A 27,376-nucleotide genomic window follows, 5' to 3' on the forward strand; every position below is an offset into this window, starting at 1 on the left:
TGTCTCAAAATAGCACAGTTGAGTACACTTAGATGATCTTAAGTTTATCTTAAGGAGTACTTAAGAATAACTTTTAGTATATTAAGTACAAAATCAGTGCCCGAAAATAGAGCACTTTAAGTACATTAAGGGAAGTGCACTAAGTGTACTTAAATTGTATTTTAGCACACTTTTTTCACATTTTGAATATTCTTTTAATATATTATTGCTATACTTTAAATTAGTCTTAAATATATTTATAAATGTTTAAAAATAGGGTTCAAGTGTATTTCTAGTTTTAACTAAATATATTTTTTAAAATACAGATATAGTATGTTAAAAGCACATTTTAGTTCAATTTCAGGGTGTCTCAAAATAGCACAGTTGAGTACACTTAGATGGTATTAAGTTTATCTTAACATATACTTAATACTATCTTTTAGTACATTAAGTACAAAATTAGTGTGCGAAAATAGAGCACTTTTAGTACATTACTGAAAAGTGTACTAAGTATACTTAAATAAAGTGCATTTTAGTGCACTTTTTTTTTTACCTGGGTTTGCTCAAACTGTGTACATCAGTGTATAGATTAGTCTATTCCTGGCTGCTATCTTAGCCCACCGCAGTAAGTCTGTGCGGTGTGATGGGGTTAATCATCGCTCCTCAAAGTACCTATCCCTCTCTTTCTCTCCAGTCCTACTAAAACTGATGAGGGAAAAATTGGAAAGGATTAAGCTAATGTGATAGAAAAGCCCCTTAGCCAAGGACCTGTGGGCCGGTATCTATCCGGAGACAGCCACTGGAGTCAGATGAGAATTTGTGTCAAGACCCCAACTCATGGTAATCTGTAGAAAAGGCACATTATCTTCCTGTGGCACAGGGGATCTGGCTTCAGACCGCTAGTTTTAGCAAGGATTCAACTGATCTCGGTCCATTTTTAGTTCTACGATACTTTTAGGATGACCTCATTTTTGGATTAAGGGCAGTCTATATGTCATATATAGGTCTGTATAAAATATTAATTAGAATATATAATAATACCTTTTCACAGACTATGATGACACATTTGTACATTTATTAATATAAAATTTAGCAAAGGTTTTATATTTTCATTTGGCATTAAATAACAGAAAACTATTTTACGGTGCGTGAGTGTTTCTCATACAACATCTGGGGAGTGATGGCAAATTTGAGAACTTTTCTCCTCAGAATTATGTAATCAATCTCTCTTTCTCTCTTTTTAAATTGGAAAGAAAAATAAATACTTCATAAAGTATTGTGGCTGAGCATATTTCCTAATAGATACCCCACTCGCTTATGGCCATAATGAAGCAAAGTATTCTTGTGGAGTAGGCTCTAACCCCAATAAGGCAATTCATGTTCTGTAAACTGTAGATGGGCAAGGGTGGTTTAGCCATCTCGTATCAGATATAAATCTGTTTACCAGACCATTCCTGCCCACTGACTGCCTGTCAGCCTTGCTGTGAAAGGCTGATATAGCGGCAGTGCACACTTGGAGTGTAGAAGGCACATAGTCGCTGTCAAAGTGCTTCTGTAAGAAGGACAGAAACTGGAATTTGGCAAACAACTGGGTTCTTCTCCCTTGATCAGCACCAGCTCTCAAAGATTTTCCATTTATAAGCATAGAGGTTTGTGGCAGACAGGTCTTTCGCTTCAGCAGTCATTTTTAACACTTGTGGGCTGCAGACAGTTCTTTGGAAGTTGAGTGTGAGCCCCAACTTTGAAGGTGGTTGGTGAGCATATCCCTCTATATAGTATTTTTGTAAATCTGATCACTTAGAAAAGTAATAGCACAGGCCACTTGATTTGACATATCATTCATATCTATAGTACAAACTGTGTGATTTTGAGTTACACAATAAAGTTGAATACTTAGCAAATCTTATTCTTATGAAAGACTACTAGATATTTCTGCATGTGTTCAATCTATTATACATGAGTAATGTTATTCATGTCTTGTTCCATCTCTATTTCTGCAGGTCTGCTCATCGGTTCAGGATGTGCTCTGTATCCTCTCGGGTGGGACAGTGAGGAGGTCCGGCAGACATGCAACAACAGATCAGATCAGTTTGAACTTGGTACGTCCTCGTGTCACCTACTGTCACGGTTTACTGGTAGTGGAAGGCACTAGAGTGATGACTCGAGGAGAACTGAAGTAGATCCAACGAACGTGTTTATTAGACATAAACATGAAGAAAACAAAGGCCAGTAAACATAACTTTAAGATGACACAAAGCAAACTGAGAAACAAACGACTGATAAAGGGTGAGACTAATTACAAACACAGGTGACACAGATGACTAATAAACAAACACAGGTGATACAGATAATGATTAACCAAGGACTAAACCAAATGATCACAAACAGACGGGGGAAGACAGAGGGAGAAACCAAATGACAAACAGTGCAAAACAAAGGCAAAAGACATGAAGTATCAGGTGACATGTGACAGTACCTCCTGGTAGGCGCGTCTCGCGCCGTGATGGAAACACCGGGGAGGGGGGGCGGGCGGGCGCCCTGGAGGCCATTACGGAGCAGGACCTTACTGGGTTGGGAAGGCCTCCAGGGCGGAACAGGAAGCCATGGCGGGTCAGGCGGCCACGGCTGGACAGGCAGTTCGAGTGGCCATGGCGGGTCAGGCGGCCACGGCCGGACAGGCAGTTCGAGTGGCCATGGCGGGTCAGGAGGCCACGGCCAGACAGGCAGTTCAGGTGGCCATGGCGGATCAGGAGGCCATGGCCGGACTGGCAGTTTAGGTGGCCATGGCTGGGCAGTCCCCGTGGCCCTGGCCTCGGTCCTCGGCCAGGCCACGTGGACTCGGGGTATATAGCCCCCCCCCCCCCCCCCCAAAATTTTCTTTGGGAAATTCAGCAGTTCATAGGGGGGAGGCTCTGGAAGGCTGGCCGGGATCAGCTGAGGCTCTGGGCGGCAGGACGGGACCAGCTGAGGTTCTGGACGGCCAGACGGGACCAGCTGAGGCTCTGGACGGCGCTCTGGAGGAGCGGGCTCTGGACGGCGCTCTTGAGGAGCGGGCTCTGGACGGCACTCTTGAGGAGCGGGCTCTGGACGGCGCTCTGGAGGAGCGGGCTCTGGACGGCTGGACGACCCCAGCGGAGATTCAGGAGGGCTGGGCGTCTCCAGTGGAGACACTGAAGGAGCTAGCTCTGGGCGAGCGGTCACTGGAGGGCGCTCTGGCGGCGCAGTCACTGGAGGGCGCTCTGGCGGCGCAGTCACTGGAGGGCTGGGTGGAACCAGCGAAGACTCTGGGAGACTGGGCGGAACCAGCAGAGGCTCAGGAAGGCTGGACAGGACCAGCGGAGGATCAGGAAGGCTGGGCAGAACCAGTGGAGGTTCAGGAAGGCTGGACAGGACCAGCGGAGGATCAGGAAGGCTGGGCGGAACCAGCGGAGGCTCAGGAAGGCTGGACAGGACCAGCGGAGGATCAGGAAGGCTGGGCGGAACCAGCGGAGGCTCAGGAAGGCTGGACAGGACCAGCGGAGGATCAGGAGAGAAAATAGGCGCTGTGAACTCTTGAGGAATCGGCATGTCCATCAGATCCATAATATCCTCCTTGGCCGGGAACTCAGATACGAAGGCCATCTCGGCCAGGAACTCAGGAATCACGGCCATCTTGGGGTCTGCCCGGTTAGACCGACGGGCCTTGGAGTGTCTCTGGGTTGGCAGGTGGCCGGGACCATTGGTGGGGTATGTGGAGGTTCTTGGCGTTGGGTGAGCTGACGCGATGTGGTGTGCTTCTGAGGGGGCTGGATGAAATTGACTCACATTCTCTATTTGTTTAATCTCGAAATTAGAGTGGTTTAAAGAAAGAATGATATTGACCAATTCGACAAACGGGAAATCATGAACAGAGAGATCGCAACGAATCATATCTTGGTCCAGCCCCAACAGAAACACAATGCCGATACAGGCGTCGGGCCAGCTCACCTGATGGTATAGCTCAATGAACTCCTCCACATACCTCTCCAATGTCCGACCACTCTGCCGTAGCCCCCATAGCCTGTCCTCAGCCTCAGTCATCTTTAATTGGGTGTCGTCTTCTGTCACGGTTTACTGGTAGTGGAAGGCACTAGAGTGATGACTCGAGGAGAACTGAAGTAGATCCAACGAACGTGTTTATTAGACATAAACATGAAGAAAACAAAGGCCAGTAAACATAACTTTAAGACGACACAAAGCAAACTGAGAAACAAACGACTGATAAAGGGTGAGACTAATTACAAACACAGGTGACACAGATGACTAATAATCAAACACAGGTGATACAGATAATGATTAACCAAGGACTAAACCAAATGATCACAAACAGACGAGGGAAGACAGAGGGAGAAACCAAATGACAAACAGTGCAAAACAAAGGCAAAAGACATGAAGTATCAGGTGACATGTGACACCTACACTCTAAAGTGCACATGCATCTTTAAACATCTACATTACTTATGCAGTGACAGCATTGAACAATTTATGCATTATGTCCAACAGTTGACCTTGCTTAATAAGATGCTTTAAAAAATAATTAAATTAATAAAATAAAATTAAATTAAAATTAAACTTTAATATACTTAAAAAAAAAAGTTTTTATGGAAATTATATATTTTTAAGAATTAAGAATTTATACTTAAGTGCAAACTGAATGTAATGTCTTCTGACACTTAATAGCATATTAATTGCAATTAAATAATATAAAATGAATGCAATTAGCTGAATACTTGAGTGTTTTTTGAACTACTTCAGTAGTATTTATGTACATCTCTATATGTAATTTCTTCTATTGTCTTTGAAATATGGTTAAAATGTAATGCTAAATTGTACTGACAAGCATTATAATAAACTAAAATGTACTGTAATGCATTTTTTAAAAACTTGTATGCTGTGGCATAGGCAGAATTTTATTTCTGGGTGGGCCTGGGCAAAAGTAAGCGGGCATTAGTAACTAATGGACGAAGTCAGACTCAATATTTAGGTAATTTCAATAATTTTTTCTTTGACTCTATTGAATAAATAAACCATAGAATACAGTGGAAGACACATAAAACTACGACATCTCCGTCAACAGTAACAAACTATTGTCAACATAACCTAAAGTCATGCACAATTGCCCTTATCCTGAAATACTGTTGTAGATTACAATAGGGCACTTGAACTATAAAGTTAGAAACTGTGTAGAACAGTGTATAAAATTATTTTATTCAGAAATTATTTTTTAAAATTTGCTCATTTAAATTAGTAGACCTACATATAAGAGGACAGGTGCAGTTACCCTTACGAAAATTAACCATGGTTTTACTATAGTAAAACTGTGGTTTACCATGACCATAGTAACCGCGTTTTTTTGGTGCGGTTTTTTGGTTTTAAAAAACGTCTCGGGTTACTAATGTAACCTTAGTTCCCTGAGGGAACGAGACGCCGCGTCATGGAACGCTATGGGGAACGCCATTGGCGGGCCGCACTCTGAATCATGTCTACAACCAATGAACGACGGGGGTGACGTCACAGGCGCGGTGACGTCACCGACCAGGAAGTATAAAGCACGTGCGTTTGAAGCCGGCGGCAGCTCTAAGGAATGAAGCGAGCGCCGCAGGGTGCGGGAATTATGGTCCGAGACGCGGCGTCTCGTTCCCTCAGGGAACTAAGGTTACATTAGTAACCCGAGACGTTCCCTTCCGGGAACTCGAGCCGCGTCATGGAACGCTATGGGGAACGAGACTACCAACGCTCCCATGATTATCAAACCCTGCGTAGTGTCTGTGCAACCAGGGTAAAAAGAGCCTTTGTCTAGCATTCCGCGGACAAGGAGGCCCTGTAGTTCTCGGCCCTCGGGCACACGAGGAGAGGTAGTCTAAGTCCTTTGTCTGGGGTTTAGCCAGAACAAGAGGGACCGAATGACCACTGTCTAGCACTCGGCGGACAGATGGTGTACGGTAGTCCTCGGTCCAAGAGGACAATGCACTCGACCTCAAGAGTGCTCCCCGGGCACCCGGGGAATGGGGTTCTACCTCTGTCTGGTCTCTGGCCAGAGCGAGAGGTGCTCCTCGGCTCACACGAGGAGTCTAGGTCCTTTGTCTGGGCGTAGCCAGAGCAAGAGGGACTGCAACGACCACTGTCTAGCACTCGGCGGACAGATGGTGTTAGGTAGTCCTCGGTCCGCAGACCCAGGAGGACAGTGCACTCGACCCCAAGAGTGCTCCTCGGCCCGCAGGCACACGAGGAATGGAGGTCTTCCTCTGTCTGGTCGCCAGCCAGAACGAGAGGTACTCCGCGGCCCTCAGGCACACGCAGAGTCTTAGCCCTTTGTCTGGGAGTTAGCCAGAACAAGAGGGACCGAATGACCACTGTCTAGCACTCGGCGGACAGATGGTGTAGGCAGTCCTCGGTCCGCAGACCCACGAGGACGGTGAACTTGACCTCAAGGCTCCTCGGCCCTCGGGCACACGAGGAGAGGGTGATCCTTTGTCTGGGGGTTCAGCCAGAACAAGAGGGATCCAAGGCTCGGCCTGGAGCTCCGCCAGGACGCGAGGGAATAGGCCATTGTCTAGCATTCCGCGGACAAGAGGGCACTGCAATCCCCGGCCCTCGGGCACACGGGGAAGACAGTAGGGGCCTCTGCGTGGTAGCCAACCAGCGCGTGAGGCACTCCTCGGCCTTATTCTAAGGCAGACGAGGAGTCTTAGTCCTTGGTCTGGGATGAGGCCAGAATACCAGAGGGACCGAACTACACTCGGTCTGATAGCACACTGCGTCAGAACACGAGGACAATTAAGCCATTGTCTAGCATTCCGCGGACAAGAGGGCTGTACAGTTCTCGGCCTCCAGGCGCTCAAGAGAACCGTGGACCTCTTGCCTGGTTCGCCAGCCAGTGCAAGAAGCACCCCTCGGCCCTCAGGCACACGAGGAGTCTTAGTCCTTTGTCTGGGGTTTAGCCAGAACAAGAGGGACCGGATGCCACTGTCTAGCACTCAGCGGACAGCTGTTGAAGGCAGTCCTCGGCCCGCAGGCACACGAGGAATCTTAGTCCTCTGTCTGGGAGTATGCCCAGAACGAGAGGGAGTAAGACTGGGTCTGATGGCAGCATCAGGGCATGAGAGTAAGGGCTTTTGTCTAGCTTTCCGCGGACAAAAGGTAACATTGCAGATCTCTTTAGTGGCGAAGTGACTTCTCTTCTCTCCGCAGAAAGAAGGCGCCTTGCGAAGTCTCCTCCTGGCTAGGGAGGTGGCTGACTCTCTGGGCCTAGCGCACTAGGCCGAGAGCACAGCTGAGCCTGGAGCGGCTCTGAGGTCAAGTTCGTAATACCTGACAAATGTCAGGGGCGTGGACCAACCCGCAGCATTGCAGATGTCCTGGATGGGGACACCTGCCGTCAGAGCTCTCGAGGCACTCAGACCTCGAATAGAGTGAGCCTTGAGTCCCAAGGGAGAGGGGAGATCAGAGGACTCATAAGCAGTAGATATGGCATCGATGATCCATCTACTAATAGTAGGCTTTGAAGCCGGGCTCCCCCTCTTAGGGGGGCCATAACAGACAAACAGTTGCTCTGTTTTACGCCACGTGGCAGCTCTGTGGACGTATGCGTCTAAGGCTCTGACTGGGCACATGCAGTTCAACTTCCTGTGATTTTGCTCCACGTATGGAGGAGGATAAAACGCCTGCAGCGTTACGGGCTGTGGTGCTAGAGAGGGGACCTTCGGGACGTACCCGACCCTGGGATACAGAAAGGCCTTGGCCATCCCTGGGGCAAACTCTAAATGAGACGGGGCCACTGAAAGGGCCTGCAGGTCCCCAACTCTCTTAAGAGAGGTGAGGGCTATCAGAAGCGCTGTCTTAAGGGTAAGTATGCGATCTGTAGTTTCTTCTATGGGCTCAAATGGAGGCGCACATAGGGCTTCTAGGACCACAGCCAGGTCCCACGTGGGGACCCTGGGTGTCACTCGAGGCCTCAACCTGAGCGCACCGCGGAGGAATCGTATGACCAGGGGCTCTCTGCCTACTGAGAGGCCACCTAGAGGGGCGTGGTAGGCACTTATAGCCGCCACGTAAACCTTCAAGGTGGAATGAGCTAGCCCAGCGGATAGGCGAGACTGTAGGAACTCCAGAACTGAACCAACCGGGCAGTTGACTGGGTCTAAGTGGCGCTCGCGGCACCATCTCGCAAACAAGTTCCACTTGAGGCCATACAGTTTCCTCGTAGAGGGAGCTCTGGATTGGAGAAGGGTCTCAACAACCTCGGTTGAGAGACCCGCTCCTATGAGTTGTGCCCCCTCAGGGGCCACACCCATAGCCTCCATTTCTCTGGGTGGGGGTGGCATATTGCGCCCCCAGCCTGAGACAGGAGGTCCCTCCTGACGGGAATCTCCCATGGAGAGCCGTCGAGGAGAGATATCAGGTCCGAGAACCACACTCGGGCCGGCCAGTACGGGGCTACTAGTAACAGCCGTACTTGAAACCGGCGGACCCGTTCCAGAACTCCCGGGAGCAGAGCGATCGGGGGAAAGGCGTACAGACGAAGCCTCGGCCACGTCTGTACCATGGCATCCAGCCCCAGTGGAGCTGGAGGAACTAGAGAGTACCAGAGGGGACATTGCGATGTCTCTCGAGTCGCGAAAAGGTCCACCTGTGCCTGGCCAAACACTCTCCAGATCTGCTTCACCGCCTCTGGGTGAGGCATCCATTCCCCGGGCCTCGGCCCCTGCCTCGACAGGACGTCTGCTCCCACATTCAAACGTCCAGGAATGTGGACTGCTCTCAGGGAGAGGAGTTTTCCTTGAGACCACAGGAGCATCCGGTACGCCAGCTTGAATAAGGGGCGTGAGCGGACACCTCCTTGATGGTTTATGTAATAAACTACCGCGGTGCTGTCTGTACGGACCAGCACGTGACGGTTTCTTAGGTCTGGTAGAAAACTCCTGAGGGCCTGGAACACAGCCAACATCTCCAGGCAATTTATGTGCCATGAGAGGTGGTGAGGGCTCCACAGGCCTTGGGCTGAGCGGCCACTCATTACCGCTCCCCATCCGGTAAGGGACGCATCTGTCGCTAGCGTGACGCGGCGGCAAGGTGCCCCCAGAACCGGACCCTGAGAGAGAAACCAAGGTTTCTTCCACATGGCCAAGGCACGTAGGCAGCGCCGCGTGACCTTGATCTTGCGGAATGGGTTTCCCCTCGGGGAAAACCCCTTGGTTTTGAGCCACCACTGCAGTGGTCTCATATGCAGCAGTCCAAAAGGTATCACGTTGGACGCGGCTGCCATAAGACCTAACAGTACTTGGAACTGTCTGACAGTGAGTGACTGGCCTAGCTTGACCGCATTTACTGCAGTAAGTATGGAATCGATCCGAGCAGGTGACAATTGTGCCCGCATCGTGGATGAATCCCACACCACGCCTAGATAAGTAGTCCTCTGTAATGGAGAGAGGACGCTCTTCTTGGCGTTGAGTCTCAACCCCAGCTTTTGTATGTGAGCGAGAACAGCACCTCGATGCTGAACCGCTAACTGTTCCGAACTGGCCAGAATGAGCCAGTCGTCTATGTAGTTGAGTATGCGGATGCCCTGGAGTCGCAGTGGAGCCAGCGCAGCATCCACACACTTCGTGAAAGTCCGGGGTGAGAGAGCTAGGCCGAAAGGAAGTACTCTGTATTGGTAAGCTTTGCCCCTGAAAGCGAACCTGAGAAACTTCCTGTGCTGAAGAAGGATGGAGACGTGAAAGTAAGCGTCTTTTAGATCTATCGTGACAAACCAGTCCTCGGACTGGATTTGTGACACGACCTGCCTGACAGTGAGCATTTTGAACTTCAGTTTTCTGACTGAGCGATTTAGCAGCCTGAGATCTAAGATGGGCCGAAGCCCCCCATCCTTCTTCGGAACAATGAAGTTACGGCTGTAGAACCCGGATTCCCTGTCTTGAGGAGGGACCACCTCGTTGGCCTCCTTCCTCAGAAGAGTATCTACCTCTTGTTCCATTACCAGACCCTGCTCGGGGCTTACTAAAGTTGGAAATACCCCGCTGAAGGGCGGCGGCTTGCCGCCGAACTGAATAGCGTAACCCTTCTCTACAGTACGCAGGACCCACGTTGTAACATCTGGCAGTAGCTTCCACGCTGCCAGAAAGTTTACTAAGGGTACCAGCCTCTCGAGACTGGTGTCTGGATTTCTCTGAGGAACTAATTCGGAAGCCTGTAACAGAGAACTGGCAGGGAGTTCCTGAACTAGCTCCTCTGTAGACCCCCGCGGGGGCTGCGAACTCTCCAGGGCCGCTACGTTTCCGGGCGGAACAGCTAGAGGATGTTCGCGGGAGATCGCCGCGCCCTGTAACACTGGCAGGGTTAGCTGACGTATCTCCTGAGGGCCACGAGGGGGCCTGGAACCCGCACCCGAGGGTACGGTGCAGACCTGCTCGTGAGGGGCTGCCCTCAACGGCCCTGAGCCACAACCGTCAGGGCCGTTTAGCCGAAGACCTCTTAGATTGAAGGACGACCCTCAGGTCGGGCTTCTTCTTCGAGGCCTTCGACTTCGAGCGTTGCTGGCCCCGCCCTCTAGGCCTAGCCGGAGGAGCACGGGCGGCAACGCTCTGCTTTTGTGCCTCACGGTATGAGGAGCTGGTACACGGCTGAGGCTGCTCCCGTCTAGCAGCCTCAGAGGAGTAAACTCGGCGAGGAAGGAATGTCCTGAACGCCGCTGCCTGCTTGCGGGCCTCCTGGTGCCTGGCGACAACTGTGTCGACCGAAGCACCAAAGAGGCCGGCTGGGTCCAGGGGGGCGTCCAGGAGCGTGACCCTGTCCTTTTCTCTGACTTCGGACAGGGTCAGCCAGAGATGCCTCTCCGCGGCCACCAGGGCTGCCATAGACCGCCCCACAGCGCGGGCGGTCTCTCTGGTGGCGCGGAGAGCGAGATCTGCGGTACGTCGCATCTCTGTGATGTTTACTTCCTCGCCATCGTTAAACTCCTTAAGCAGGTCGGCTTGGTACGCTTGGAGAATAGCCATCGTGTGCAAGCATGTACCAGCCTGAAGTCGGGGAAGAAAGGAAGGCTCTGCTTAGGGGGTGCTGACTTTGTCCGCAGGAAGCGATCATCTAGTCGACTTCGCTGCGGCTCATATGCATGTTGTTGCTCCGCGGGCCAAGAAATGTGAAGCTTGGCGACCGCGTTTGTCAGCACCTCCATCAGCTCCTCATAGTGAGGCGAACGGGGTGGCGGTTGTGGCTCCTCAACAGCGCTTTCAATGTCAACCTCCTCGGAGGAAGACAAGAGGAGCTCGGGGATCCCCTCCCGGGGGGAAGAAACCGCAGTGCGGGCTTCCACATCCAGGAGGAGATCGCTCGTTCCGCTGAGTGAGGGCGGAGATAGGGGTTCACCCGTCTCCATACCCTCCAGCAGATCGAGCTGCGATCCCCACGAGTGCAGCTGCCGCTCCGCCTCGACGGAAGCGGGGCCACTCCCACGGGGAACGCTGGTGAAAGCCCCCTCCTCGAAGAGGGCTTTCCGGGAGCGAAGCACGCGCACCGGCAATCGATCGCAGTGCTCACAGCCAGCCTTTTCGAGGGCTGACTGAGCGTGCTCCGCTCCCAAGCAGACCACGCACAAGCTGTGTGTATCGCCACCAACAATGTAACGTTGGCAGGGAGGGACACACTGCTTGTGCGGGCGCTTAACCGCCACCAAACTCTTTTTAGAAAAAGGTTGTTTTGAAGCCATTGCTACTCAAATAAAAGTGTACCAAACTGGGCACGAAAAACAGCAGAATGGCTTCGACAGACACAAACATAGAGCGCTCTCGCTGAATGACAAAAGCTGCCGCCGGCTTCAAACGCACGTGCTTTATACTTCCTGGTCGGTGACGTCACCGCGCCTGTGACGTCACCCCCGTCGTTCATTGGTTGTAGACATGATTCAGAGTGCGGCCCGCCAATGGCGTTACCCATAGCGTTCCATGACGCGGCTCGAGTTCCCGGAAGGGAACCATGGTTCTGATACCATGGTTTTACTACAGTTATATTGTAGTAATACTATAGTAAAACTGTAGTTAACCATGACTGTAGTAACCGCGGTTCCCTTCCGAAGGAACTCTACGCTGCGTCCTGGTGGACACTATGGGAACTGCCTTCAGCATGACCGGTTCTGAAACAAGCTATAGAACAACGACAGTGAACTTGACACTGGCCGGCGCCAGCCTATGACGTCATCAACAGGCGCCTGCTAGTATAAAAACAGGTGAGGCTGAGGCTGCCCGGCGGCTGAGATCGTGGGGATCACAGGTGGAGCTGGCTGACGAGTTTGAGAGAGGGATTAATCTCTCACGCACGTCAGCCAGAGACGAGGACGCGCTGCTAGCGGAAGATGTGCTGTCTCTCACATCTTCCGATCCTGCAGCGAGTGCTCTTTTGGCTTCAAGCCAGGGCGAGCAGGAGGCTGAAATGGAAGAAGATGAGGTTTCTGAGCCCATGCAGCCTGCCTGCCCCGCATATGAGGAGTTGATGTCAGTTATGGACCGCGCGGCTACCCGATTAGACCTTCAGTGGAAGCCCGCCGGGGAAGAGGCCGCCCTAGGTAGACTGGACGAGCGGTTACTTCCCGGCCATAACAAGCCAACTCCCGTGAGCCTCCCATTCCTTCCTGATCTACATAAAGAGATCGAGAAGGCATGGGACAGGCCATATTCAGCCCGCATTCACAGGCATCAGCATGTGAATTATGTTGATGTCGAGGGGATGCAGGAGCGCGGATATGCATCGATGCCTCCCATTGAGCAGACGTTTGCGAACTATCTCTCAGCGGGAGGGACATCGACCCTGAAGGCTCCGACCCTGCCATCCAAGCCTTTGAGAGAAACATCTCGGTTGAACGGCAGGGCATATGCGGCAGTGGGTCAGGCTGGTGCTGCTCTGCACACAGTGGCAGTGTTGCAGGCGTACCAGGCTGATCTACTGAAAGATCTGGACCGAGGTCTGGGGCTTTCCCCGGAGGAGGTGGCTGAACTGCGCCGCACCACAGACCTCTCTCTGAGGGCCACCAGACAGACAGCGACCGCAGTGGGCAGGTCCATGTCAGCGATGGTGGCCACGGAGAGACATCTGTGGGTGAACCTGGCGGACATCGGGGAGAAAGAGAAACTCTTTCTCCTCGATGCGCCGGTTTCGCCATCTGAGTTGTTCGGCACATCCGTCGAGGCGGTGGTCGAGAAATTCAGAGAGGCGAAGGCGTGCTCGGCGGCTTTTAAATCATGCATCCCTCGCCGGTCCAAGCCCCTACCTGAACACCGGGGAAAACCAGGCCCGTCCTGGTCCAGGGGCCAGAGACCAGTGTGGCCACTTGGGGCCCTCCCCCCGGGAGGAGTCGGTCCCAGAGGAGGCGTGATGCACGGAATAGGAGAGGGGATCTAAGGGAGACGATCCAGCGCAGGCGTGGCGGCAGGCCTGGATCGGGTACCTAGAGTCTCCTCTCCGGTTCCCCTCACGTCCGTTCGGCTGCCTGCCCCTCCTTTTTCCCCCTCGCCAAAGACTCTGGGGCTGGGCCGATGATGAGATTGATACTCAATCTGATGGCCCGGTATGTGAACAGTACACTTTAATAAAATATTCACGTGTATATGTATGTTTCTTTGTCTACCAGCTCCGCTTGGGTGATTGTTATTGCAGTTTTTGAGCTCCTCTTGAGTTCTACTGCCACCAAGTGCCGAGTGTAGCTAGGTCTCCCCTCGTTTTAAAAAACAGTGTGTAGAGACCTCCACTTGTAGTTAAATCCCCTTTGGGTTAAGCGTTGTCAGGTTTGAAGCCTCCACTAGAGTAAGATTGGTATAGACATGACCCAACATACATATACATATGGAAATATGCTAAGAAACCCTCTTGAGCATTGTAAGGCCGCCTCAAGCGAAAAAAAAAATCGCTCTGCTGAAGCCTCCGCTCGCTTAAACCCTGCTAAAAGTGATACTCTTTTTTGCACAAGTGTAGTCAGGTCCCTTCCCTGTGAATATTTGTATACACATATGTGAGACCTCCACTCCTAGGAGTTTATGTGATAGGGTGAACAGAGCGTTGTCAGGCCCCCTCTCTGAGAGAGAGATGTTTTACTGAAGCCTCCGCTCTCCTTAAAAAGAAAAGCCCCGCTTTTAAGTAGAAATCTCACGTTTGGCTTTTAGGCCCCATTCTGGGCCTCGCTAAATTATCCTCTGGTATCGTGCTAAAGCCCCTCTGCCAGAACTGAGTGTAGCAGGCTTTTTCCCTAAAAGGATGTCTTTTAAAGCCTCCTCTCTGCAGAGTCCTACTAACGTGTGGACTCGTATAAAAGATAATACTTCTTAGCGTTGAGTGTAGTCAGGTCACTCTTTTAGACCTCCACTCATGAGAGCTTTTATTGGTTTGAGTGTCGCCAGGCTCCCTCTGTTTGAGGTATTTCTGTTTAAGCCTCCACTCTCCAGAAATACAGGCCGAAACGCAATAATGCGGCTCTGCTTTTTAGTATATGAGCCCTTTTCGTGAGCCTGTCACTTCAAGCGTTGAGTGTAGTTAGGCCTCCATTCCTCGAGAGGGTGTTCAAACCGAGGCCTCCACTCGGAAGAGCTTCCTCAGCTGAGCGTCGTCAGGCTTTGTTGCGCTCGAGAGAGTCTGTAACCATTGAAGCCTCCCCTCACTGAAGCTCCACTTCTGGGCTTGCTATCGCCCTGGATAATATTGGTGTCTTCCTCTCTATGCTCAGAGCACCTCCTCAAACCCACATTAGTGGTGATTACTCACGCAAGTCGTTGAGCATTCCTTAAAAACCACTTGAGTGGTAAGTGCACTACTTAGGCACTTCATTAAATCCATATTTATGGTAAAGTTCCCCCCATGAGGGTAGGGTCCTTTTCTGAAATCCTATACGGTGTGGACCACGCAGGAGAATCCTCCGTGCCCATCTTCGAGTTGGTTCCAAAACCCTTAAGTTTTTTCAACTCCACTGATAAGCACAGTGTAATAAGTCTCCTCTCTGTCACAGCCACAGTACTGAGACCTTCACTCTCACAGTTATGGCAGCTGGTAGGCCCCTGGGTGCCTCGCTGACTATTTTTGGGGGAGTGCTGTCTACCACTCACCAAAAATCTAGTGTTGTAGGCTTCTCTCTCTAGAGATGCAATCTCGGAGCCTCCACTACACAGAGCTATGAGATAAATGCTATTCTGCATTGTTATGTCTACTGTGAGTATTTGCCACTTCTTTGAGCGTTGAGTGTAGCCAGGCCTCCCCTCGCTTAGAGCGTTCACTTTGAGGCCTCCACTCTGAAGAGTTTCACTAAGGGGAGCGTCGTAGGCCTCCTCTTGCTTTAGAGAGTCTTTCTGCTGAAGCCTCCCCTCTTCCAGAAGCTCCGCTTTCAGGCTTTGCTACCGCCTAGAGATTGCAATCTGGTGATCCTCTCGCTATGCTCTGGGGACCTATTCAAAACCACATTTGTGGTGTTTTCTCACGCAAGTCCTTGAGCACTCCTTAAAATCCACATGAGTGGTAAATGCATTATTAGGCATTTTTCTGAAATCCACGTTGGTGGTAAAGGTCTCCCCCGACTGGTGGGTCCTTTTTTAAGTCCTTTATGGTGTGGGCCACGCAGGTAAACCTCCGTTCCCATCTTTTGACAAAAACCTTTAGTTTTTCCAACTCTGCGTTTTCCAATCCAGATAGCACTGCTAGCAGGATTGAGTGTTGACGCCTCCTGTGGCCTCCACTCTCCAGGAGAGCTCCACGTAGGTAATTCTGTCGCACAGGCTATTCAGCCTCGCGGATTACCTTCAGGGTTGAATTGTAGATAGGTTGTGAGACCTCCACTCTCAGAGTTCTTCTTTGCTAAGCACGGAAGTGTGTCAGGCTTCCTCTCTTGAAAGCCTCCACTCTCCAGACTCCACTCAGGTAGTACTGTCGCATAGGCTATTCAGCCTCGCTGATTACCTTCAGTGTTGAAGTGTAGTTAGGTCATGGGACCTCCACTCTTAGAGTCTTTTCTTGCCCACAGAATGTTGCCATCAGACTCCACTCAGGTACTGTCGCATAGGCTATTCAGCCTCGCTGATTACCATCAGTGTTGAAGTGTAGTTAGGTCATGAGACCTCCACTCTTAGAGTCTTTCTTTGCATAGAGTGTTGTCATGCTTCTTCTCGCCGAAGCCTCCACTCTCCAGACTCCACTCAGGTACTGTCGCATAGGCTATTCAGCCTCGCTGTTTACCATTAGTGTTGAAGTGTAGTTAGGTCATGAGACCTCCACTCTTAGAGTCCTTCGTTGCCTCCAGAGATTCCACTAGAAATAGGTAGTTCGGCCGCACAGGCAATTCAGCCTCGCGGACTACCTCTAGTATTGAGTGTAGATAGGTCACAGACCTCCACTCTTAGAGTTGTCCTCTGCTGGGTGCAGAGTGGTACCAGGCTTCTTGTTATCAAAGCCGCCACTCCGCAGAAACTCCACTCAGGTAGTTCTGCTGCACAGGCTATTCAGCCTCACTGACTACCCTCAGTGTTGAAGTGTAGATGGGTCATGAGACCCCCACTCTTAGAGTTATCCTTTGCAAGGCACAGAGTGTTTTTGGGCTTCCTCTATTGAAGCAGTCACTCCTCAGAAACTCCATGTAGGTAGTTCTGCTGCACAGGCTATTCAGCCTCACTGACTACCTCCAGGTTTGAGTGTAGAGGTATCACGACACCTCCACTCTTAGAGTTGCTCTTTGGAAGGCACAGAGTACCCCCAGTGTCGAGTATAACAGGCCATTTAGGCCTATACCTGTTAGCACTGAATGTTGTCAGGTCCTCTCCTTAGAGCAGACATTCGTTCTGCTGAGACCTCCATTCTCTAAAAACTCCACCCATTATGTGGGTGTTCGTAAGTTTCATCAATCCTAGGGAGCTGAGTGTATTAGGCCCTCTCTAGGCCTCCACGCTTGAGAGTTGCGCAGGTAGCCGAGCTAGCCGTGACAGGTCAGGCTGGGCCCCAGCGACTTTCGCTGAAGCAGGGGTGATGTTCCTTCTTGACTCCTCAATCAGTCAGTTGATCACTTATCCCTCGGCATGGCGCCGTTGGTATAGCGTTCCCATAGTGTCCACCAGGACGCAGCGTAGAGTTCCCTCCGGAAGGGAATGTCTGGGTTGCGTATGTAACCCCGGTTCCCTGAGGACAGGGAACGAGACGCTGCATCTCGGGGCCATGCCTCGGGCCCTGCATATACCTCCGTCAGACAAAAAGATGGTGATGTGCTCACAGGCACCTGTTTTTATAGTGTCACGTTCACTGTCGTTGTTCTATAGCTTGTTTCAGAACCGGTCATGCTGAAGGCAGTTCCCATAGTGTCCACCAGGACGCAGCGTCTCGTTCCCTGTCCTCAGGGAACCGGGGTTACATACGCAACCCAGACGTTTTTTGGTGCGTTTTTTGGTTTTAAAAAAACATGGTTCTGATACCATGGTTTTACTACAGTTATATTGTAGTAATACTATAGTAAAACTGTAGTTAACCATGACTGTAGTAACCGTGGTTTTGTGGTGCGTTTTTTTGGTTTTAAAAAAACATGGTTCTGATACCATTTTTTTACTATGGTTATATTGTAGTAATAATATAGTAAAACTGTAGTTAACCATGACTGTAGTAACTGTTTTTTTGGTGCGTTTTTTTTTTTTTTTTTTTGGTTTTAAAAAACCATGGTTCTGATACCATGGTTTTACTACGGTTATATTGTAGTAATACTATAGTAACCCTTGTCAAAAAATCCTACTGTTACGGATTGGTCAGGTTCTGCACCCACAATCACGCCCCGATCACAGTCACCTGAATTCTAGTCATCACGCACCTGCACCCAATCATCCACGCACCATAAAAACACCACACACACAGCCATCCGGTTTTTACACTTACAGGATTCCAATAGGAATTCTCTAAAGGATTCCAGTTAGAATTTCTATCATATTTTGGAACCGTTCCTAAAGGATTCCATTAGGAATTGTCTTATAGGATTTTCTTATACAAGACATAATAATCCTGTAGCATAATGTCTACAGGATTTTAATGGGTTTTATTTTAAAGCATCTTTCAAGAATTTTGAAGAATCCTAACTGTACACTTTTTTTTTATAACACTAACTAATAGTTTAGTGTCTTGCAGTTTACTTTAACTCACCTCGATGTACATTCCAATAGGAATCCTCTACAGGATTCCAGTTAGAATTTCTATCATATTTTGGAACCGTTCCTATAGGAATAGTGTTAGGATTTATTTATTTTTTTTTTTTTAGAAAACAGGATCTCATTAAAATCCTGCAGAAATTATCCTACAGAATATTTATGTCTTTTCCCATAAGAAAATCCTATAAGACAATTCCTATTCCAATAACAATCCAGTACAAGTTTCTTATCAGAATCCTTTAGGATTCTTTGATAAGCAACATACAATGAACAACGTCTTCACCAGGGTGATGTCAACAGTAAACTGAAAGTACTTTTTGTTAGCAAAACAAGAACAGTGGAAAAGTGCACCTTCAGATAAAAAAGTTTCCATAAAGACATGAACAAGCATCCAATTAGATCCCTTAAAAAATCGTTTAGGACTGATCCTACAGAATATTTATGTCTTATAAGAATATTCCTATAGAAATGGTTCCAAAATATGATAGAAATTCCAATAAGAATCCTGTACAAAATTCTTATTGGAATCCTTTAGGATTTTTTGACAAGACATAAATATTATGGGATCAAATTGGATGCCTGTTCATGTCCTTTTTTCCCCTTTTTGTAATCTAAAGTGCACTTTTCCACTGTTTTTATTTTACTAACAAATAGTACTTGCAGTTTGTCGTTTACATCACCTTGATGCAGCACACAGCTTTAGCGCAAACACACACACACAGAGAGAGAGAGAGGGTATGTAACACTTGTCCTTCAATGCAAATACTACACTGGAGCAGTTCTAGACTTGAGTAAGGGAGGTAGATATAAAACTTAGAGGACACCAGAAGTTGGAAAGAAAAATAACTCTTTACTGAAAGACCAAAAATACCAACAACAAAAAAAGCAACAAAAGGTAAAACACAGTCTTTTCTAAATTAGTAGTAGTTTAATTTAGCAAATCCACCTGGGCTGGATGATTAATAGTAGTTAGAATTAAATCTAAAATTAAATTCTAAATCTAAATGTCCTAAATCTTTTTTTCTGTAGTAACCCTTTTTTTTCTTCACAAGAAAAATAACAACTTTGTTGTTCTCAAGACAAAGCAAATAGACATCACAAATTATTTCCTTCATTTTTATTAAAATATTTGAAAAGGGAGAAATTAAGACTGCTGTCTTTTATAGTGTTCACTAGCCTAATCACACATTGGTGAATGGAGTTAGTGTAAATAGCCTCTACCAACAACGTGTGCTATTTGCACTTAAAGTATAGTGACGCTACAAAGCTGTAAAGCACAACATTAATTAAAACAGCTACAAATGGTGGCAGAATAGTCACTACTCCAATGTTTTATACAATGAAAATTAGTAGCATAAACATATAACCTTATGACTATCATTATTAATATCAGTTAACGTTATACAGATTCAGTGGCGGACTGGGACTAAAAAACAGCCCTGGACTTTGACTCAGCTCAGCCCACAACAACAGATGTGTGTGAAAGCTAATCAGCAGCAGACACGGGTCTCAAAATACTTAAATCTTAACCCATGATGTGTTACCTTCCGAATTATAGCATTATCTCTGATGTTGACTATAAAAGATGTGTTAAAAGCATAGTGTAGAATACTCACAGAAATAAACAGCCCTCTTTAATGTCTCTCTGCTAAAAAAATACGCAGATGAGGTGACTACCTAAAACATACAAAAACAAATGATAGAAATGGCATGCAATCTTAAACTATATTTATTACTTACTAATCTCTTAATTAATTTGTGCAAAAAATACGGCTCTGCAAAAACTGTTCATCTAGCCAAGTCAAAAAAATCTTGTTTCCAGCTAAAAAGTATTTTTGATCTTTTTTTGAGACTTATATACTAAGCAAGAGCAGAAGAGGTTATATTATTAATCTTATTTTGAGAATATTTGTCTTATTTTGAGAATTCTTAGCAAATTCTTGTTTCATTGGCAGATTATTTCACTTAATTTAAGAAACTTCTTAAATTAAGTGAAATAATCTACCAATGAAATAAGACAAATCACACTTGGTAAGAATTCTAAAAATAAGGCATATATACTCAATATAAGATTAATAATATAACACCTTATACTCTTGCTTAGTATATAAGTAACAAGGTTAAAAATACTTTTTTAGCAGGAAACAAGATTTTTTGACTTGATTAGATGGAGTTTTTGCAGTGTGCACAAAAACGGTTTAATTACTTATTAAATATTTCTTCTGCCTTCATGTTAATGCAGCGGCATGTTTATATCATGTTTTATAGCTAATCAACTGTAAAAACTGCAATAGTTTTATTTCATTGGGGTTTAGATAAAAATGTAGCAACCTGAAATTACATTGGCTAAAGTCAGATTACCTAGGAAATAACCCTAATTATCCTCCTTTCATGCTTACCTGCCTAAATTGCACTGCACTTGTCTGGGGAACTTCCCCCTGTTCCTGCACCTGTCCCTCATCTCTATGTGCCTGTGCTGCTGCTCTATGTGCCTGTGCTCTATGTGCCTGTGCTGCTGCTTTCTTTCCTTTTTTTTCCCCCTATTACCAGCCTCCTCCTTCACACCCTTTTCTTTCCTTTTTTTCCCCCTATTACCAACACCTGCAGTATCCATGTTCTTTCTCCCACCTGCATTTTTAAACGGTTGAGTGACAAGCATTGGCGAGTGAGCTTGCCTTGCGCATCTATGGGCTTGTAGGCGGATTGTTGCCACCTATCGTTCTTGACATAGAACAACAGTAAATTATGAGCAAGAAAAAAAAGAGGGAAAAAAAAACTGTGACGGCTGCACAGAGGCCGACGGCCGTCCTGCTGCAGCGACCGTTCTGGTATTCTCCCGAACGTCCAGACGGCCAGTCCGCCACTGTACAGATTCATAGCTTTTGACACAAAGCTGCTGTGCTATAATCAGCAGATACAATCAAACGCGAGTTCAACAACTCACCAAGATCACCCAAAATAGTTGGTTTAGGAGACAGACCAGATAAATGTTACTATTTCGCCATTTTTGCCGTCTTTCAAATCAAATTTGAACAAATTAAACACCTTTAATCACTCGCTGCTTTTCCTCTTCGACCGTTATTTTCAAATGATGCGCGCTACAGTTGCAGGCGCGCTACATTCGGATTTCTTAAAGGGGCCGCGTCAGGACAATACCGTATATAGATGTTCGTGTTTCTATGAATTCTTATGGTGCGTTCACACCGCCCCAACCGTCATGCGTCAGTTGCGGCAAGATTACATGTAAAGTCAATGGTTGAGTCCGTCAGCGGTCCGTCAGGGGCTCTGCGTTGCGTTGGGTCCGTTGGATCCGTCGACTTTTCAAGCGTTACCTGCGTTTCAAGCGTCAACGCAGACAACGCAAGCAACGCAGAAGTTCAGCTAGTTGAACTTTTGACGGACTTAACGCACTTGACGCAGTGCGTCAACCAATCAGAGTGTCTCACTGTAGCGACGTCACCACACGTATCTTGAATGAAGCGGGAGCAGAAAAAATATCGTTTTCAACAATGGAAGACAAGCTTATTGTAGCCGTCTGCAATCGCAGAGAACTGTATGATCCGTCCTCGTTTTTGTATAAAGACAGGAATGTCTATTTAATAAATAAAGCCAAGCCACTCTCTCGATACGATCCGCCACAGTTCAGAAAGTCCAGCGAGGAAGCCCCTACCACGTGATCTTTTTTGCTCAACGCACATGCGTTGCCGGACGTGTGCGGTGTGAACGCACCAAAAAGCAAGCGTTGCAATCTTCAACGTACATGCGTCAAACTAGATGCGTTAGGAGCGTTGCCTGACGCAGACAAAGTGTGCGGTGTGAACGCACCATTAGTCACATGTAATACATTGAACTCATTCGAACATTATGAATTATCATATTTATTATCTTTACCTTACTTTAATATTATGAATTTCAATGAATACATATTATTTGTTTATATTTGTGTGTATTCATATAGGCTGCAATTTATTGTGGGTTACCATGGTTTATTTTGTAGTTACTATGGTTTTACAACAAAAAACAGTTTAAATATGGTTATTGTAGTAAAACTATGGTTTTACAACAAAAAAAAACTATAGTTTAAATATGGTTATTGTAGTAAAACCATGGTTTATTTTGTAGTTACTATGTTTTTACAACAAAAAACATAGTTTAACTATGGTTACTATAGTAAAACCATGGTTTATTTTGTAGTTACTATGGTTTTACTACAAAAAACATAGTTAAACCATGGTTACTATAGTAAAACCATGGTTTATTTTGTAGTTACTATGGTTTTACTACAAAAAACGTAGTCAAACCATAGTTACTATAGTAAAACCATGGTTTATTTTATGGTTACTATGGTTTTACTATAAAAAACTATAGTTAAACCATGGTTCATTTGTAGTTACTATGGTTTTACTACAAAAAACGTAGTCAAACCATGGTTACTATAGTAAAACCATGGTTTATTTTATGGTTACTATGGTTTTACTATAAAAAACTATAGTTAAACCATGGTTCATTTGTAGTTACTATGGTTTTACTTCAAAAACCATAGTTAAACCATGGTTACTACAAAAAAAAACATGGTTAATTTTCGTAAGGGTAGTCACCGGAATCAGACACAAAATTTATAACAAAAAATAATTTTTGTGAAGATGAAATATGTGGTCTTTAAGTCTTTAGACACCGCACACTAAACGACTTTAAACACAGACTGAAAACATTGACTGAGCTCAAATGGCATTCATAATCGGTCTGACAGTAGTGTGTTCTCGGCTTTACAAAATAAACTGTATCTGCATTCAAAACTGTATTTTGCATTCAGCACCCAAACTACACAACTAATACTGTTCACATTAGATAAATGCCAGACCTCAGCTGTTTGTCAGAAGGCATATTTTTCAACATAAAAAACAGTGTCATGTTACTATTTAAAAGAACAGTGAATACGGCTGCATGATTTCAATGTAAGAGCTTTATAGTGTAACCTCAAGTGGGTATGTCTCAAAAGAATTTGGAGGAATTGAGAATATTTTAATATGTTGCTATTTTAAAGGGGTCATGAACTGAGAAACCAAAATTCTCTTGATCTTTTGACGTAAGAGGACATTGTTCTATAAAAACATCTAAGGGCAAATGCTTTCGGATTAGAGACTTTAAACCGAGGTCCTGACTCTCTGTGGTCATTAAAAATCCCAGTATGTCTTTCGAAAAGAGTAGAGGTGTGACCTCGGCATCCTGGCCAAATTTGCCCATTGGCATCTATCCATCATGGCCTCCTAATCATCCCATATCTACTGATTGGCTTTATCACTCTGTCTCCTCTCCACCAGTAAGCTGGTGTGTGGTGGGTGTTCTGGCGCTCTATGGCTGCCGTCGCATCATCCAGGTGGATGCTGCACACTGGTGGTGAATGAGGAGATACCATGAATGACAGTGTAAAGCGCTTTGAGTGTCTAGAAAAGCGCTATATAAATGTAATGAATTATTATTATTATTATTATTATTATTATTGAATGCAACAAAGTTGTTTGAAATGTTTGCCGTTATAATGGAACAAACAAATGTCACACACAATTTTTGTCTCTCACCGGATCAGTGTTCCTTTAATTTAGAAATCAAGCGGGTTTTATTCCTTTGATATACCTCTAGGGAACATGTAACAGTCCTTAATAAATGTCTCAAGGTTTTACTTTCTTTATTTGTGTCTTTCTTTCTTTCTTTCTTTGAAGTTATAAAATCATAATTTCTGTTCATTTTGTAATTTAAATAGCCTGCTGATACACTAAGCAGCATGAATCTGTTAAATTCCCTTCAGTCTCATACCCTGTATGTTTAACATGAACGCCCTTGAACTTGGCACCACAGCACACACCAATTTTGTGATTCTCTATTTAAGTAATTAATCATCATTAGGATGACACTGTTTTTCTGCATTTAATTAGCAGCTTTATTTGTACTTATAAAATATTGAACACTTAACTGATTTTAGAAGCTTAATGTTCATTTGACTTTGGCATGAATGCTAACATCTTTATATTTTGGTGCAAAAAGTTTTTTTACCTTGACTTGGTGTCATCGATTGCTCTGTATTTTTCTGTGAACGTTAACTGAGATTAAAGCTTAAGGTACTGCTACTACTAAAACTTTTAAGTCCTATACTACTACAGTGGGAAAAATAATTATTTGATCCCCTGCCAATTTTGTATGTTTGCCCACTGGCAAAGAAAATGAACAGTCTATAATTTTAATGGTAGGTTGATTTTAACAGTGAGAGACAGAATAACAACAACAACAAAAAATCAGAAAAACGCATTTCAAAAAAGTTATAAATTGATTTGCATTTTAATGAGTGAATTTTTTTTGTTTGTTTGTTTGTTTTTCTGTCTCTCACTGTTAAAATAACCTGTCATTAAAATTATACACTAATCATTTCTTTGCCAGTGGGCAAATGTAAAAAATCAGCAGAGGATTAAATAATTATTTTCCCCACTGTAACTAGAAAATAAACTAATGATAAAATGAACACAAATAATAAAATAATAAAATAAAATGATACAAATAAAATGATACAAATACATATATTTATGTAAAAATGTGGAAACACTTCACGGTAACACTTTCTATGAAGCCTGTATTTATAATACATTATAAGGGTATACTTAAGGCATTATAATGAATGCATAATGCATTATAAAAAACCTTATAATATGTTGTATCATCTCATGAGTATTCAAAAGAACAGTTTTAATGTATTATAATTTTTACTTGTTTTTGATTATAACTTTTATGAGTATGATTACCTCCTCATAGTTATAAGGTATTATATGTCTCATATTTTACCATGTAAAGCATACAAAGACCACTTATAAGTAATAATAATAATATTTCTCAAAAAGCCATAAGATCAGGTCTCGGATCAGATGACTGTGAAATATGATCAGCTTGATTATTTTGATGATACCCTTTAGACAGCTTTTGATAAGTAACTCTGCAACTGCATGTCAACTAGCAGTAATTATTATTAGTAGTATGCTAAATGTAAAATGTGTTTCCACTATAGTCTATACGCATCTTCTTATTGGATAAAAACACTGTCTGCCTAAAATGAGTACATATGTTTTGTTGTGCACATGTTTAGAATTCATTTGCATCTTGACATTTCCATCCAGCATTTTTATGTGATATTCCAAAATTCACATAAAAATAGGTAGCTGGAAATACAGCTAGTGACTGAATACAGTATACACACACACACACACACACACACACACACAGCAATTGTTTAGCAATTGTGCTAAATTTAAAGTCCTAAAATGAATACAGTATAATGTTTTTGTCACTTTAAATAGTTCACTTTATAAAAAAATATATGTATATATATATTCTTTGTTTTTCAATCAAGCTTTTGCATGAATTGGAAGTGTGGTTCTTATTTCAGCAAATTACTTCACACTGTTACATCTATCCCCAGCCTGTGTTACAACTTACCCCAGTAGTGGTAGGTTGTAACAATGGAACTCTTTGTATTTGACATTAACTCACATAATCTGTGATTATGCAGTACATGTCCAAGTGAGTTGTATTTGTAGTAGACAAATGTGACTATCATATATCAAAGTTTGAGAGATTTAGCACAAACAACCTCTGAGTTACTGATGTGCAAACAAAAAGCAATACTTTCATCCCTGGTCTCCCCTGTGTATTTATTTATTTATTTATTTTGGACTGGATAATCTGAGCCAATTTTAATGCAGATCGTACAAACTTGTAAGAAAAGAGAGAAAACATAAATCAGATCAAAATGGCACAAAGGTGTAAACTGTTGTCATGTTATTCCATAAATATTATATTTTTGATCGCCATGGATGATCTGACCCAAATTTGAGGACAAAAATGAGAAAAATAGATCATAAAGGTGCAAAAACAAAATGTAGACAACATTTTGTAGGCAAAGTATAGCCAATTCAATGGAAAATGGTGCACTGAATAGACTTCTAGTGGCAGATCAATTTCCTTGTGCCAATTTTAAGTCAGTTTCAAGTTTGGTGAACTTTGAAACACAAATTCCAACAGCAAGTCTTTTGGTTTGGCAGTGATCTCTGTGTGGACAGAGTTGTTTGGAAAGCAGTTATTTAGGGTTGGTTGCTAGCTGATAGAATAGTTTTGGATGTTGTATTATTCCTGCATCGGTGCTCACATTCTGTCACTTCCTGTCCCAGTTTCACTAAGCAATGGTAAATACTTAGATTGAAATGTAAAAATGCTGTTTTCTAATGAGGTGGAAATTAAAACCAGGGGGTGCACTGCAGGATTATTTTTGTTTTATTAACTAAAACTGAAACCATAAAAATGTCATTACTTGAAATACATATATATAAAAAGCAAAAGCACATATTTCGGCTTGGGTGAGCAATTCGTTAACAGCTTTTCATTGACATGAAATCACCCACATGCCGATTTATAACAATAGAGTGTAGGCACCAAAGCTGCTGTGGATCCGCTCTCCCTAATCCCTTCATAAATGGCACAGATTTACAGAAATGATTTTTGTTTGGCAAAAAAATATATTTTATGGACAGATACAAATGAATTCCCAACATTTTATTATGTAAGCTATATGTTTAACTTTAAATAAAAATGGGAATTTGTAGTAATGATAGTATAATTAATAATTAACTCATTCTTAATCGCTTGGGTATTCAAAACATTCATAGCTTATATGGACTGAACACCACTGAACAACTTTTTACCATCTTTCCATACGCTAATTATCAAATGATCTGTCAACACACATTTTCTTCATAAACTTTATCTATCACACATGATCCCTTCATTCTTTGACATTTGAAGCTTTCAGAAGTTCATGCACTTATGTCAGCGCTCTTTCTGTCTGACTTGTCTTTAGGCTCTTGTCAGATTGGCTGGGCATACTACTGCACTGGGGCCGGTGCCACCTCAGCCATGTTGCTGTGCACCTGGCTTGCCTGTTTCGCAGGGAAGAAACAAAAGCAATACCCTTACTAGAAGAACCAACCTCAACTACAGCCTGAACCACAGCAGGACGGATGTCTTAGACTCAGTGGAGACCGGCTTTCCTCCATTAATGCAACTCTGACTAAGACTTGCAGTGCTCATACGGACATTTATGTGATAAAAATGAGCATGCACTTTTAAAAGAGACATGACTCTTTTTTTGGAGTACTTCCTCTGCTCTCTAAAAAAAAAAAGCTTGAGTGCTTAACTCA

The 27,376-nt window shown here is 45.0% G+C and overlaps 1 protein-coding gene across 1 annotated transcript in view; it reads left to right on the plus strand.

Moving 5' to 3' along the window:
- LOC141284989 (LHFPL tetraspan subfamily member 6 protein) overlaps positions 1-27,370 on the plus strand; it is a 145,421-nt gene extending 118,051 nt beyond the window's left edge. The window contains exons 3-4 of the mRNA XM_073818023.1: positions 1,980-2,078; positions 27,037-27,370. Coding sequence (XP_073674124.1) covers positions 1,980-2,078; positions 27,037-27,155 — 218 coding nt within the window. The 3' untranslated portion in view covers positions 27,156-27,370. The remainder of the gene's footprint in view (positions 1-1,979; positions 2,079-27,036) is intronic.
- The last annotated feature ends 6 nt before the right edge of the window (positions 27,371-27,376 follow it).

This window comes from Garra rufa, chromosome 14 (genome assembly GCF_049309525.1).
Source record: "Garra rufa chromosome 14, GarRuf1.0, whole genome shotgun sequence".
Taxonomy (NCBI): domain Eukaryota; kingdom Metazoa; phylum Chordata; class Actinopteri; order Cypriniformes; family Cyprinidae; genus Garra; species Garra rufa.